We start from the raw sequence: 17389 nt of genomic DNA, 5'->3' as shown, positions 1-17389 counted from the left end.
GGAGAAGAAAAAGCCATCAAAGGCGGGGAGGGTGAGTGTCCTGGACACTGCTGCGCAAAGACCTGGAGGAAGGACTGAGGATGTTTTGGGTGCAAAAGTACCCGCAAAGCTACCTATGTCAACCACGTACATGATACTGTATATCCCAAATACGGATACCGTATTTATTAAGCTCTATATTGTATTTGTTACTCTTCCAGGCACCCTGGAGAATATATTAGTAAAATACACGTTCTTCCCTTCTAGCTGATGAGATGAGACGGCCGAGGTTTGTTATCAATTTTTGTTTTCTCTTTTCCGTCTTGCTTAGGTAGGAAAATAACTTCCTGTGGGAGGAAGCGTTCAGGGAGTATCATGTGCGCCGGGCGAATTCTGCTATGGCAGCTCCACCTGCGATGGCTTTGAGAAAATCCTTGGGCTACTGCAATGTAATTATCCTAGAGCCACACCATACAACATACAGAAATGTTTGTATCTGCAACATTTTAAATAGAGAAAATGTCTTTTTCTCTTTGCATTCTTAGGTGGTGATGAATCTGTATAATCCTGGTCTCAAAAGTGAGATTAGTGCACTACAGGTACCAGGGGATCTTTATCACAGACGCATGGACTGAAGACTGTTCTGAAAGAGCCTAAATATTTGACTTGTGCTTTCTTGTTATTCAAATAAAATAGGACTCATCTGATGTAGCCAATTATAAATTTAACATCTTGGGTGTTGGTGACCATACAGAAACTTTAAGATATATAGTATCCCAACATGAATTTACTCTTCCTTGCTAAATGAAGTAGTGCTGCCTGCCAGCCAGATTCACAGGAAGCATGTGAAAGAAGCACAAAGGCAAACAGGCCCAAAGCTGCCAGGGAAGGCAGCAAGACCGCGGCTTCCATCGCTCGGAATAACGCCCAGCAGCCTGGGCCCTCCTCAGGATGGAAACATGTCACTCTCACTGCGGCATTCGGGCAGATCAGGACGCAGAGGAAAGGGCACTTACGCAATCGCATCCTGGAAGGGCACTCTACTCAACGTGTAAGTGGGAAATAATTACAAAGAAGTCTCAGAAAAATTGTCAGAGAACATAAATGACTCAGGGAAAAATACAGTTTTTTCTTTCAAGGCGCTTAATAGATTTCTAAAAAGCTTACCACTTAGAAACAATTGCCTTTCACATTCTCCTCTAGGAATTATTAATGTAAAGACAAATTTTTTTGAAGTGGTAAGTGAAAAGTTTGGGATTCAGGCTGCTAGTAAGAAATACTCCCCCCTCCCCCAGGCCCCGATACTGTTACTTTGGAAGTTTGATCAAAGGCAATAAGCTCTCATAATATTTACATAGGAAGTTAAAAAAGACTTCAAATATTTTGGGAACTTACCAAATCAGTATACTTTCAGCATGTGTCTAGTCACGTAGCCATCTTTGGTCAGTCATCAGAAAATCACAGGCAAATCGGCATGACTCAACCCTAACTTTAATACCGCATGATTGTGTCGTGTAAGCTTGTTTTGTGTGAGAGCCGCTGTGGTTTAGCGGGGAGATTAACAACCGGACCTAAGCTGGCCTCCAAACCTTGCCCTGCTGATGCCTCAAGCTCTTTGAAGTCTGACCATCATACCTGGCAAAACAACAGTGGAAACTAGGATGGTGTCAGATCTAATCAAATTGTCCACTGCAGCAGAGCTAACTATGGGGTTCACTAATTGGCCCAATTGCGGATTATACCCTTTGCTACAGATTCAAGACAATAATTTAGTTAAATGGTGTGTTTTTTCCCCCTTATCTCTTCTAATTAAGATTCCAAAGTGGGAAGAAATAGGATTAGATAGAGTTTCAAAACTGTGTTCCCCTTAAGGTGGTAGGCAGTTTTGATAGGCTCGCTATGAAATATAGAGAGCATAGTATTAAACCAACTTCTGGAGATCCTGTGAAACCTACATGATCTTACTGTATATCTACGTCACTTGGGAATTAAAATATAGATATGGGAATGGTAATATAATGAATATGTTAAATGTAAACACATAGAAAAATGACATTTCCATTGTTAAAGTATTAATTTGGATCTACTTTTGAGAAATGATTTCATCTATACATAGATGTCTGTGTTCTACTTTGATTTTCTCTTGCTAACTGCAGTATATCTGGGAACTGAAATACCAACCAGTATTTGTGGAGGGTATCTGTATTAGAAAAGGTGTTTTGGGCTATATGGTCCATGATGCTACAACTTAATAATACTCCCAAGCCAGATATTTCCATTTCCATTATTATATTTTAGTGACATAAGTGTGAATTGACAAATAAGTTGACTATCTCTCCCTTTTACCTCTAGGTATAGTCACCTTTCTACATCCCATTTAAAAACTAGAAAGGCTGTTGACAAAATGGAGTTAAGTAAGGAAACCTAGGACCAAAGGTGTCATGAATACAACAGTGTTGTCCAACACTGTCACTGTGACTGGCACCCTTGTAGCTTGCAAGAGTTTATGATTTCCCAATACGTAAAAATTTCAAATAATTCTACAGAATCATATCAAGTACATTTCAGTATTATTATAAAGCTAATTTATACTGACCCATATACTAATTTATAAGACCATATACTATTCTGGTCTTAATACTTAAGTGAATCTACTAAGCAAGTGCATAAAAAATAATGTTACTTCATAAGTACTGGCTGATCTGTTATTCTGTGAGTAAAAGTTCTTTGTGATCGAAGAGGCACCAAGGTCCTATATTCTGAGTTATGGGCAAAGTATGACGATAACCTGAAGCAAACTTGATTTACGGAAATCTCAATATTCATTTAGTGTACAAGACCCACACAGATGTGCTGTTTATGATAATTACTATTTTGGGACCAATTAAAGCCTACAAAAGTATTATTTATCCTTACATTTAAATTTTGCAGTGAACAGCAAATGTCTTTTGTATATTTCAGCAAAACCCAGTAACCATGCATTCTGACTTGAACACAGAAACACTGAATCTTAGACCCACTACCCAAGCAGAAATGCTGTCTTTAATAGCCTTGGTGGAGGCTGTAACCAATGTAATATACATTATCATGTGTATTAGAAAGTCAATTACTACAATATGTTAAGCTATGATCAGGCCAAACAATGCAACATCAAAATAGCAAAATGCTACTAAATCCAAGCAAAATGCTATTCCTATGACATCATCAAATTAAATGGAGCCATGTTTCAAATCCTACCAAGTCTTACTTGTTTGTGTATTATAATTACATCATAATTACTAATATAAAGAAAAAAACTGGTTAATGATAATACCAATATTAGAGAAAAAAAAAAATTACAGGAATTAAAAAAACATAGAAGTGTAAGTCGTTATTTCAGCTTGGAAGTGAACCTATGCACCCAGATTATGTATTTTATAGAAGTTTACTGAGAATGAAGGCAGTGATTATAGGTCACTGACCAGTGGAGCTTATATAATACCTAGAGCTGTTTATGGGAACTATTTTTTAACTCCATAATTTATCTATATTACATTTATTTCAGCAAAGATTTTATACCTACTAAGTGTATGACTCTGTTCTTAATTTCGGGATAGCTATAAAGATGAAAAAAGACATCATTGCTCATATTGAGTCTACTATTATATATTAGTTATAATTAATTACCTTTATAATTATATAGGAAATACAAATCACTATATGGAAAATATAAATAAGTCAGTATAGTACCCCTTACACAATAAAGGCATAATAAATGGTTGCTATGACTGAATGGAGTTTATGTGGTAGGTAAAGGAATAAATAGTATATTATGGAGAGTTACCATGTACAGTTTACAAGAATTATCAATTTACGGAGAACTAGAAACTACTACTTTTAACTGAAGGCATATTGAATCAACTTTAGACTTTCTCTTTTACTTATCCAGAAGGTATGACAGGATTTCACTGTCTTTACTGTAGATATGATTCTGCTATGGTTTTTGTAGAAGGGCTAATTTACAGGGCTTTATAGTTGACGAATATTAGGTATTAGTAAAAATTTACTGGGATCAGATAAGATAAATGCTTCCACTTGAATCTAGACAATACCAATACACATTCCAAGAAGGAAGAAATAGTCTTTTGCTATCTCCAAATCACTCAAAGAAACTGGAGACTAGAATATATCACCAAAGACTTGCTATCTGTTTGGGTATGCATTTTATAATGTACAATGCTAAATTTAAGCATTTAATCTTATACAAATCATGATTTCATACTATTATACCTACATATACTTTTATTAGGTTTAATTCTTTATATTTTTCTAATCACCAAATTGAATTTCATGGCATAAGTAAGTTATGTAGAATAAGTTTATATATATAAATATATACGTACATTTATATATATATATTTATTTATTTATTTATTTATTCATATATAAACTTACATAAATATATTTACTGATTAGGTTATAAGCCAAAAATGTAAAAGATTTGATTGACTGTATTAAATATTAACTTTAAAAAACAGCAGTCATTTACTAGTGTTTTATTTTTAAATATTGCTTCCAAACCACAGGGTCACCAATTATAATGGTTCTTTTAGTTTAGAATAGTGGGAAGAGAGGAGAGGAAATGAAACCCAAGTGGTTAATGAGTGATCTTTCATCAACTTCAATGGTCAAATGTAGTCACTACTGGGACCTAAAGTTATTTAGAGGAGGTCTCCCTTGACATTATGTAACTCCTTTATGTCGACCCTCTCACCCCCAAATAAGGCACTGTGTGTGTGTGTGTGAGAGAGAGAGAGAGAGAGAGAGAGAAAGAGAGAGAGAGAGAGAGAGAGAATGAATAAACATGAGTCATACTACTGTGCTACATTTTTCTCTAGGTGCAATCTTCTTTTCACTAGGGAGTCTCCTTGTTTAGTTTTATACATGATACCTTAGACTTGGTTGTTGGAATACTTATCTTAGGAGAAAGATGTCACATGGAAAAGAAACCTTACATCTCTTACTAAAAATATAAATTGAACTTAAAAGAAAATGAGAAGGCATGCTCTCTTTGTGATACCAACAACTACAACTTCACATTTTTATTTTAACTATATATATTATGGCAAATTTCTCAATATTCTGACTGAAAAACTAAAACAATGTTAGAACAATTATGGTGTTGGGTTCCCTTTCAATGGTTTCTTTTGAGAACTAAAGCGAATTAGCTCAAGAATCAGTATTTCTACACTCTGGTTCTTTTGGCTTTAAGTGGCTTTTGAAGGGAGTATCCCCAGATGAGAAACTTCTAACGCTCCTGCAGAGATGACCTGCTTGAAGAACTGGCCGCCTGATTAACTATTAACTGCTCTCAATAGGATTAGATAATTAAGGACATTGATGACCATTAATTAGGAGGAGGGCACATTAATTTGTCACTGGATAGGGCCCTTACAATGATTTATAGGTTAGTGCTACTTGCAAATGTGAGGGGAAAAAGAAAAAGAGAGAGAACCATTAAGCTACCTTATCAAGTGGCCAGCTAAAGAGGGCAGAGGGTCAAAAAAGGGCCAAAGTGGTCACTTAAGGGTGAAGTCCCAAACACCAAAGCAGTGCCAAGCCACATTGACCATCATTTGGTGATGAAGGTAAAAATATGCTAATTTATTGGTGGCAATTCTCTCTTTTTATGGTTTCAAGCAGTTAAGACAAGTGGCCTGCTTAAGAGCTTTTCATTTGAAAAGAGATTAAACAAAATGGTTTGTCAAGGCTGCTTGGCTGTTTTATGTCTTTGTTAAAAAAAATTGCACCGACTATACTGATAACTATCACATCACCCAAAAGCCATCTCTCTCTGAGCATTTATTTCGTTAATAAATACATCAACCCTAATTGCTTAATAGTGCTATGTTCATTTGCTCTTTAGCAAGATTAGGTTGAAATAAATCTTCTGTACTACCACTTTCTGTCACTATTACTTGCAGAGAGGTCACAAGAAAAAGTTTAAGTTGTGTGGAAAATTTACTTAAAGACACTTATGAAAATTAGAGCACTTTGTATAATTTAGCAATGAAAGCGGAAAGGTGATTTCACCGCTAGTATAAAAAACCTGCTTTTAGAAGGTAGCTCAGGATCCCCCTTCCTTAGCCCTACACAGTCGTGGTAGCATTCACATTCCACACACATAAGCACAGCTCATCAACATTTAATTAAATATGCCTTCGAAAGCCTTGAAAATATACTCATGTTAAGTTTGCAGCTTACTTTAAATAGACATTTAAAACAAAATCATTTTTGCTATACTTTAATAATATGCCATTCAAATAAAAGAAAAAATAGGATAGTCTAAAAATATTATCTTGTTACCTCAAAAGAACTTAAAAATATTAGCATGAACATCTAAGAATTTCACTGAAGTAAAAGAAGATATACATATATAAAGAGATACTATTTACTTTAAGACTGCAAAGTAAAATACAAAAATTCTCTTCTTACCTCAATGGTGAATAGCTTCCTTTTTAATTTAAAAGCTAAGTCTTTGACATCTGACACGTCACACATCAAGTTATTAAGCCGAGGAATCTGCCGTATGTGAAACAAACCTTGAGGAAAGGAAAATAAAAGGGAAAAAAAATTTAAAATGCTGTCATTGGATGCATCAATTAAAGAGCCTTCCAGCAGAATCCTGTAAATTTACACACAAGCCCCCTCCCCTTTAAAACTGAAGCTTACTACCAGGAGCAATGAGGCAAATGGTGTGATTATACCCGAGTAATCAAGCAGAATGAAGATAAACAGAAATCCTTGTGCGAGGAAAACTAACTGCACTTCAGTAAGAAGTACAGATGTGAAGAGGGATCTTACCACTGTCAAAACTACAGCCGGTCTGTGTGTGATTTTCTCTTGTATTTACAGTAAGCAAATATGGCTCTCACCTTGCATGCTGCCCATGGCGCCACCGGGCGATCTTTATTTTATTAAATGCCCCAGTAAGCAGCCAGCAAAACAAGGCTGATGGGTTACTGATAACCGGGGAAGCACTCGTGAAAAGTATTCCACTTTGTACCTTATTAATGACTTGAAGAAACCATGGAGGAAAATGACATTTTAGAGCACACTCGAGGATAAACATTAGCCCCCATGCCATCCCAAGACCCTCCTTTCTGGGGCTCGTTAGATCTTTGAGGATCTGCTATAAGCTTTGTAAGAGTGCTAGGTAAACCGTGAGCTTTGGCCTCTTGTCAGCAGAAACACTTGCTAATTTTTTCTGACAAGGGCACTGGATGGCTTTTGTGCAGCCTAATGCAGTTTCTGACTAAACTAGGGGTCGTCTGCCACAGATGAAGACATGGAAGATTATTCAGTGCATTTCTCTGCCTGACTCAGCAGCCCATATTTAAAAATCTCCATCCCAAAGACATTGATTCCTATACATGGGGCAAGAAGGCAAACCCAGATTTGAACAAAGTAAATCAATCTTATTTTCAGAACCGCTTCTCTAGTATAGAGCTTTGTGTGTGTTTCAGTGTTGAGTAACATATGTATTAATTTTAGCTTTAAAAGGGTAAAACTCCAGGTGCTTAACTTTAGAAACATCCCCTTCAAAAATAATTCACTAAAATATCTGACTTATGCAAAAGGTATTATTAAGACAGTTTTGATACAAATTAAAAATATCTCATGCAGAGCTATTTAGTAAAATATATTAGAAATAAGCACACCATACTTTCATTTGCACAGTTTTCATTTTAATTTTGCATGTGCTTATTTAGCTAACTACTAAATCAGGAGGCTTTATAGAATGAATGAGTGATTCCTCCGGTCCTTCTTATTAACAGAAACTTTACTGGTCATCAGAACTACCCACTGATTTGTGGAGAATAATTTATCAATTCAGAGATTTCAGCACAAAAAAGTCATAGTCTTTCAATGCTTGAAATGCTTTAATCAAAGTAAGTTGTTTTTTTTTTAAAGAATATAAAATATAATTTTACTAAATTTGCAAGGTCATAACACTTATGATACTCAGATATAATTTATTTAATTTGAGTTGTTTTAAAAAAAACCAGAAATAATAATAAATTAAAGAAATAATTTGTCCAGTTGTACAATAAGTAATACCTGGGGATGTGACGCACAGCATGGTGACTATGGTTAACAATACTGTATTGTATATTTGAAAGCTGCTGAGAGAGTAGTTCTTAAAAGTTCTCATCACAAGGAAAGGAAATGGAACTATGTGTGCTGATGAATGTTAACTAAACTTACTATGGTAATCATTTCTCAACATATACATATATAAAATCATTATGTTTTACACCTAAAGCTAATAAAATGTTACATGTCAGTTATAGATCAATAAAAAAAAGAACTAGCTTAATCTTAATAGCTCTTTTTCTATCATAATGACAATATCACATTAAATGAATAATATATAGGATCTGGGCATATACCAGACGCATACTTAAGCAAGTAAATGATCAAGAGGCAAATGATTTTATGTAGCTTTTGTTCACAGCTTATATTTTATAGGCTTTAAAAAAACACTTGCTTGTTAGATTGTGCTATTTTATTTTATAAAGATTGTATGCTGACTCTTTAAAGTGGTGGCAATCATTGTATAAAGTACATGATCATCTTTTATGTGTAGACTCTGGGAATTGCCATAGTCCTGCAATCTCGGTCTTGCACAATCTTGTAGCAGACTTCAAATAAGCTATTCAGTCTTCAGACTAGAGGTTTCTATGTAAATATGGTAGGTCAACAATAGTAACAGCAATAATTCGTATTTACTCAGAATAAATAAATAGGTAAAAATCTATTGTTCATCACAATCTATAGATATAAGATACACATAAATACTAAACCTTTTCTATTGCAATAGTTCTATGTAAGAACCTTTATTAAAAAAATCCCCAAATCAACCAAATGACTAAAATACTATTAAAAGCTTCAAAACATGTAAGTTAAAAAGTCTGAATAAGTGACCTGTGTATACTAGGGTGGTGGTATTTGAAAATCTGTTCATAATTCAAACAAAATGAGTAGACGGAGAAAAGCCCAAATATAATCATAGATGCTCACTTTCTGAAAATGTGATTGACTAGGACTTTTAAAACATAATACCGTCTAAATTTTATTTTTTACTTATACAGCTAAGCTTTGTAAAGCACAAACTCTTATACAAAGCTGTTATTATTAAAATTAATATACTTATTTCAAAAATGGCTAATAAGTACAACTGACTTCATGGCAAGTTTAGGCCACCGGGACAATGGAATGTACATCTTAGTCTAAGGTTTGACTCATTTCAAACAGTTACCATAGCCTGTAGTCTTAATGTAGTTTGGTGACAAGCTGCCGTGGAAGACTGGCCAGGAATAGGAAACATTTAAGAGATATATTATAAAATAAAATTCATGCTACTGGACAGTAGGTATTATGACTGGACAAGATGCTTCCAGGTAACCTAGAAGCAACCAGGACATGCTCTTCCCATTACAAAGGTGCTGCTTACCATGATAATTCTTATATAATGGGTTGGTTTCTCGCTCAGAACCAATAAATGACTCCAGATGAACTACTGTATCTGACAAGTTTGTGATACGAGCAATAACTGCTTTATTCTGTAAAACAAAGGAAACAAAACACTCATGTTATGTTTAAAAATATAACACGTATACAGTGCCATTATGCCACCTCAATGACAAATTGAGGAGACAGACTAGCAACATAGCAAGAGAAACGACTTAAGAATTAAAGCTACTGCAGGCCAAAAACTGGATGAAAATATGCCCTTAACTGAAAATTCCAGGCCATGTGGGTATGCTATTTTAAATCAAAGAACTGAGGGGACATACTTTAGTCTGGGTAGAAAATAAAAATTATTTTTCTCTTGTCTTAAGGGGAAAGTCTACCTTTATGCTCATATACTATTATTTTTCAAATTACTTTAGCCATTGCCCAATGGAAAATCTGATGGATACCAGGATTCAGAAGCAGTAGGCAGTACAGTAAAATGCACAAGGTAAGGTCCTACCGTCATCTGTCAAATGGGATCAGGTCCCAGCCCTTTAACAGCTGAGGTCATCTATCATATTAGAAACAGGGAAGGGCCTAGCTAAGAGGCTGCAGCATGGCTAGCTCTGGAGTCCTCTCCTTTCTTTTTCCAGATGCTGCTGTTTGGCTCTGGGATAACAATAAAGGCAAATAAAAGATGGTAGGCAGCTAGTCCAGTGCTAGTTGCCTACTCTTTCCTTCCCAACACACCCTGATATGAACCAAAAGTATTGCTAAACAATATATTTGTAAAAAATTACATTTTAAGTAGCCAAAATTCTAAAATACCCAGAATTTCATGGCTTTACAATACAATCCTTAAATATCTTATAGGTTTTCCTGAGTTATTTTATTTAATGGAAAGTCAGTATTCCTTTTAATCTGACAGGCCGGTAGGTCAGAAAATTGTTTTATAAGCTATAACATCCTAGAAAAAGTTTTGTTATGAAGAGCTTGGTAAGTTGAAAAAAAATATCATTTGTAAAATGTTATAATTTGGAAACTCCAACTTTATACATTGGTAATGTCCACTAGTTTAAACTGAATCTTTTAAAAAAGGATTAGAAATCTAAAACAGTCAAGAAAATTTATGAATCTGATGCCATGTCCCCTGTTAGAGAAAAGCCCAAATATAGTCAACGATGTCCCCTCTCTGAAAACGTGCTTGGCGTCTGAACTGACTGGCCTTCCTCTGCTTCTCAGCCCTCTGTGAAGACTGTATAAGAAAGGAAAATAAAAGAGGGCTGGTCAGCGCTGCCTGACTCACATGGAGCTCTCAGCAGCCCCGCTCTGAGCCTTATGCTGGAACGCCGGCTGCCTCGCACCCAGGGCAGAACCTGACACTCCTCCCAGGGAGGGACGTGTGCTGTAGGAAGGGTGTCCTGGCCTCTGAATTCATGCTTTTAAAAGGAACAAGGGAAAATAATTATTCTTCATTGTCTTTCATACTTCCAATCACGTGGGCGCCAAGAATAGAAAAACAAACATAAAATGGAAATGCCTGTTTTTTTTCTAAGGCAATTTTTCACTCAATGGTGAGAAAATAATCCAGATTGATTCCTCACTTTCAGTTCTGTGCCACAGGGGACGGTCCCACTCCAGGAATAACAGGGGCTTCAGAGGCCATAAACATGTTCCTCTCAATATTTCTTTAGCCAAAGACCATTATATCAAACTCATCCAGGTTGGGTTTCAGCCAGTTATTCTTCACCCAAACAAAAATGTCTGCCAGACATTCCAACAGCTGGGAGACAGTTCACAATGAGTGAACTTGAAAATGATGCATTGTGCTGAGTGCCCAACAATGTGGGGCGGGGGGCGGGGGCCGGCTTGGTTGGGGAGGGTGAGAGCGAGGGGCGATGAAGAATAGCCATGTGGCTCTCCCGTCAAGAAGAGTCTTAGGTAACAGCCAGCAGGCTCTTATCATTTCGATTTTAGGATAAACTCAACCGGGACGAGTGCTCCTCTCACGGACCCTCAGATGAACAGGCACGTAAAAAGGCTACTGACAATATTTCTTAATCAAAAGGTCAGATTTCCTTTTATTTACAAATAGAAGACTAAGCCTTTGTATCTAAATATCTGAATCTAAAATGATAAGTCAGTTTTTGTGAGAACTCAGATATTTAGGATTTCATTGATATTAAAACTAGGGCTTTGTCAATTATATGAATAATAGAAACTATGAGGTTTAAGGATGAGATTAGTCTTCCATTCTAGTAGTAGATAAGCGCAGTCTTGGGGATTTACATAGCCAACCTGATATTTGTCTAGTTGAGAAAGGGTTTCCTTTCTTAATTTAACCTTAAAATTTACTGGTAACCCATTTAACACCCTGTAATATTATCAACATTATAGGTCTTTTAAAGGTAGTTTGAGGGAGATAAAAAAATTATTTGCCACTTTGCAGAAAAAAACTAATGAATTCCAAATATAAAAGATGTGTATAGCCCAGATTTCAAATCTCAAAAACTCATATACATGTATTTCATTTGTTATATTTTAAAGTTCCATAGGTTTATATTGGTCATTAACTATAAACTTAATTCTGCTTTTAAAAATTTCTTGAAGTATCTGCACAGTAGTTTTGGAAAACAGTTTGTGTCATGTGGCAAACCAGACTGTGAAAGTTGTAAAGGTATCAGAAAAATGTCTATAGGTTAAAAAGCCCTGGAAATTATACAACATCAAAGTTTCTGACTTTATTTTAATTAAAGAAGACTCATATAATCTTTCAGTTATTTGTAAAAGCATAATAGATACTTGGGTTATAAATGTACATACTTTTAAAAAAAGTTAAAATAGTGTTACAGATTATGTCTGTACCTCTAAGATTGATAAAGAGTACGGTCTACTGATGTAATCATACCTCAAAACCACTCTTGTCAAAAGGTCTTTCAAATTATAATATTAACACCAAATGATCTTTTTGATAAAGCCGGGCGAATTTACTTGAAAGAATCTATAATTAGTGATTATGAAAAAAAATCCTTAAAAGCATAATAATTGCAGTGGGCGTTAGGAGGAATACACTATGGACAATAAATTGTCATAATATAACCTGCAGCGTTCAGAAAGCTTCAGCATAATGATCTGAGCAGAGGCTTCGACACCAGAGCTTCCACATTCTCAGCCTTACAGGTTCTAAGTGTTTTTATGTTATTAGCCAAGACACACAACCCCCTTGGCCTACAGTATATGAGTTGAAAATGGAGAGGTAAAGGTATGTTTAGTAATTACTTACGCATAAATTTGAACATAATTTTTAAAACACTTGAACTTGCTACATTATAGTTTCCAATAAGGAACATCTGAATAAGGGCATCCGGGTGTCACCAGGATGAGTAAATGAATGAGTATACTGCGCGCATGGCTAACGACATCACCCGCGCATGCACGATGGCGCCGCCTCCCCGCCTCCTTGCCCATCTGGAGATGTGAAAGTCTAGGATGGCTCAAAAATCCTTCTTACACCAGACAAATCTCCCTTCACTCCTGGGTGAAAGTTGTCAGCTCTGGATAGTAGCCAAGACATGACTAGGAGGGAAGCCAGAAGAGAAGAGAGCCAGTGTCCAGGAGTTTTAAGACTTTGCTGGCAGTCTCAAATAGCATTGTATTAAGTTACATAAAAGGGTCTTAAAACATTCTGTTGCAGTGTAATTTCTTACTCAATTATTTAAGTTTAAATGCTGTTGCAAATAAAAAGGCAAATCAGATTGTCTAGTTGTCTACCTTCATACTCCAATTTCACAAAAACTTGAGAGTTTGTTTTAATTGCTCCTTGTTTGGTTTCATAGAATGTTTCCTGTTTGCTTTTATAGAATGGCAACCACATTTTACTAGATATACAAAATTCATTAAATGGATTTGAAACAAAGGAAGATTAATTTAATGCTCCCTTTCAATTAAAAACTCATGAAGCCAAAATCATGAACTTTGTAAAAATTCAACTACTGCCATATAAAGCTCCCTCTATTTTTAAAGTAGAAATAGTTCAGATACCTATCTAGAGTAGCCAAGTAACAATCAGAATGCCTCACTCCTTGAACTTGCTTGGACATAATTATCTCAACAATATAAAAGCTACAGTATGTACCGAAACAAAATATACTCCCTGGGAAAAAATCAACAAGATAATTAAAAATTAATTAACCAATCAATTATCAAGAAGCTTGAAAGGAATAAACCAATTGACAGAGAGCACTTATGCAATGCCTCAAATAAGAGTAAGTTCTTGGGTTACTCCAACAGGAAAGGCAGCAAACACACAGTATGAAGGGTAGAGCCCCATTGAGTATGGCGCACACATCCAATTTGGGACTACATAGCACAAAAGCACGAGTAAGTTAGCGTTGAAAAGTTAAAGAAATATTTAAGTCACTTTATGTTTGACCCTACTACATGAAATGATGTGTATGTATACTCAATAACTCGAGTTATAACATCTTCTGAAAAATGATATGCATAGAAAAACGATCAGACAAAAACTTATGACATTTCTATGTCATGGAATAAAAAAAAATAAACTTGGATAAAAGGATAAATCTAGAGATTTTTAATGAGGTATTTGTTTTTCCATACTTAAGTTCTTCATCCTATAGAAATAGAGACTATGAATAAAATTATTTACACTGTTGGTAATTTTTTACAAACCCTCCCCCAGAGTTGTCACTTACGTCTGTGGATTACATTTTTATTTTATTAAAAAAAAATTGATAGTGGGGAAAATAATGCTGCTCAAATAGTTTCAGTCTAAGAAAAAATATAACTCTATCACAATTATACTAATAAATATTTATAATAATATTTATAATAATATTAATACCTTAAGGGAGGTATTAGTTTAAATATTTCCACATTTAACACTGAAATTTATTCAAAGTCAGACACAGTTAGTTTTAAGATATAGAGGAACTCTGGTAAACTGATATTCATGCAGGAAAATCATAAAATAAACACACTTTGGTTCCATTTTTGAATGCTTAAAATATAACTACAAAGGAACTAATGGTAAACATACTTAATGTCAAGGGCAAAAGAAACTGCTGAGTTGCCAAATTTTGCTAGGATTAAGCAACAGAGCCATATCTTTTTGTGTTTCCTATCTGATCAAAAACTTGGTATTGTAAGTTTTGGTATGAAAATGTTGGCTCTTTAAAATTGAAGGATTTTTTAAAGGACACTTTCAGGAATGTTATTTACATTTGCACTGGCCTCAAATACCACATGCTTTGCAGAACATTTATTTACATCAGTTTTCTTTTTCAGTTTTATTCTATAAAACATTTTAAAAATCTTACATATTCTGAAAACTCTTATAAAATGGTGCAAACAAAATACTGTAATGAACAGGCTAAAAAGGATAATGGTATGATATTCAAAATTAATTTTAGGCATTTTTCATAAACTATACATATTCCAGTTTCATATTATAGAAATTATTCACATAGAAATTTGTGTGTTTTGCTTAAAAATGTTTTATGGAGTAACTTCCTAAATAAGAAATTTGTTGCTTACTATTACTACTTTACTCTTGAAATCTTTAAAATGCGATTCCCAGATGTCCAAAAGCTCACACACACCCTGCCTGGAAAAACAATCACTAATATCCAAATATCAAACAGAGCATCCAGCTGATGTTTGTGGTGCAGTGGTAGGTTAAAGACAGTAAAGTTTAAAATCAGCTTAGAATAATCCCATATTGAGTATGAAATTATAGCCTGTCATCAGGAACAGGCTGACAGAGCCAGGTCCAGATGGGAAACTGGCTGGGAAAAAAGCTGAGGCAGGTGGGAAAATGATGGGAACCTGACGGAAGACAGGACTACTCCCTCTGCTGGCAAGGCTCTCACCTGCTTGAATTTTTAACTAATGACTAGCTTTCCTTTAATTATTTAAGATATAACCAATAAATTATGGAAGGTGTTCCTTCTTCAGTTGGCTGCTCTGTGTTTGCCCATTTTCAAACTCATGGCATCCTATTTTTCACCAGATTAACTTGTCAGAAATATAAGGATCCAATGTCTCACCAGGAGGTCCAATTATTTATCTTGTAATTTAATTGCATCATAAAAATAAGCAAATGTAGCACTGCTTTTATAAAATAAGGCCTTTAAAAAATTAAAAATGCCTCTGAATTATATTTTCAATATATATACTTTCTTGAAGACAAAATAATTCTTGGGTTGAAGAATTCACAATCTCTTTCTCAGGCTCTGCATAATGCCTCGTAATGAAATAATATAGAAATGAACCATATAAATCAACTATACAGGGAACAAGGAAACAGCATGTCACAGCAAAACAGCATAGATGTACAGCGCCAAACTTATCTGATAATCTAATGATCTGAGTTTACAGATATTATGTACTAATATGTAAGAAATTAAGAACTGACATTTACACAAACATTGGTTAAATTTTACAGAAAGATTATTCAATATTTGATTTTCAATGTAAGTTAATAGCTGCAGCAAAAACATTTAGTAAAAATCTGTTCTAAGATTTTGGACTACAACCAGAAGCTCCCAGAACAGGAGGGATCAGCTTTTTCACCCACTGTTCTCATCTGAATCCTGGCTGAAAAGCTATTCCAGCTCCCAGCTTTCCAGAAGGCTCCATCCCAGGAATCCCTGCCTGCCATTTGGTTTGCTGATTTTAATCTCTCAGGACTTTCTTACAGTGGCTCTTCTATGCTGAACTGGCACTTGCTTCTAGAAGTGAGTTATTATTAAACCTGTAGGTCAACTGTGGCACTAACAACTCTTTGGAAGCTTTCAGCCACAGTGTACAATTTGCTAGTCTAATTAAATATTAATTCTAAGTGTTACATTTTGTGGCTAAGAGCTTTTATTTTCTATCATCAGCCTAGAAGAGAAAGAGGTTACAAGGCTAATTTAATCTCTTTCCTGTCCTCCTCTACATTAAAGATTAACTATACAGAGTGAGAAAACATTATTAAAGAAGCAGGGACTCTTTATATAGTAATAATAATGTAATTAATAGCAAAGGGCTAAAACATAATGGGAGGACATAATATATGACCAGGTACTTAAAACGATTTTAAATTATAATTAGTTACAAGCACATTTTGTCTCAACACTACAAAATACTATTATCCTTTTTGGAAGACAGTAATCTTTCTTTAAGGGAAGGTGTACATCCAAGTACATAAATAGAAATAATTCAAAACTTACATTTCCTCACAGGCATTTTTCAGATAGCTTGTAACACCAAAGATAAAAAGCTTGATAATATTATTTGTAAAATGAAAGCACAATTAGATAAAGTTGTATTTCTTGTCTGTACATGAGCGGTGACGCAGAGGATAACCTGGAATAGCGTTAAAGATCCTTCCCCACTTTTTCTTGTACCATGTTCTAGCGAACTGAACACAGGGGTCCCTCCCGGCTTCTGCTCCCAGAAGAGCTGTGTCCATGCCTGGGCATTGGGCATTATAAAGACTATGCCGTCCAGCAGCCAAAGATTCCATATGCCCAGACAGATGACTCAATCTCCATACTGTGATGAGACATTTCCCTATTTCTATCGATACATTTAAAAATATTGGCTCTAAATAGTACTTTAACAACTGCCATCAACGTGAATTATAACAGCATAAAATTATTTTAGAGAGAGCAAAAAATATATTTAAAACAAAAATTATTTTTCTTTTTATGGCTTACCGAATATGCTTAGGTTAGATTAAGTGTAACAAAAGGTTTCTAAATGTAATTTTTTCTTTTAAAGATGCACATTTATCATATTGACAATTTAAAATATCTTGCTCTTATTTAATATGCATTTTTACACTAAGATAAAATAGTACACAGACTGTTACTAATGCTCTATACAGACAGAAACTTATACATAA

General features: G+C 34.9%; 1 protein-coding gene across 1 annotated transcript in view; it reads right to left on the bottom strand.

The window, feature by feature from the left end:
• ELP4 (elongator acetyltransferase complex subunit 4) overlaps positions 1-17389 on the bottom strand; it is a 149235-nt gene that overhangs the window by 82002 nt on the left and 49844 nt on the right. The window contains exons 8-9 of the mRNA XM_016206178.2: positions 9476-9584; positions 6454-6560 (exon numbers count right to left, since the gene is read on the bottom strand). Of these exons, the coding sequence (XP_016061664.2) occupies positions 6454-6560; positions 9476-9584 (216 nt within the window). The remainder of the gene's footprint in view (positions 1-6453; positions 6561-9475; positions 9585-17389) is intronic.

This window comes from Miniopterus natalensis, chromosome 11 (genome assembly GCF_054644295.1).
Source record: "Miniopterus natalensis isolate mMinNat1 chromosome 11, mMinNat1.hap1, whole genome shotgun sequence".
NCBI lineage: Eukaryota > Metazoa > Chordata > Mammalia > Chiroptera > Miniopteridae > Miniopterus > Miniopterus natalensis.
This window is presented reverse-complemented; position numbering and strand designations above follow the sequence as displayed.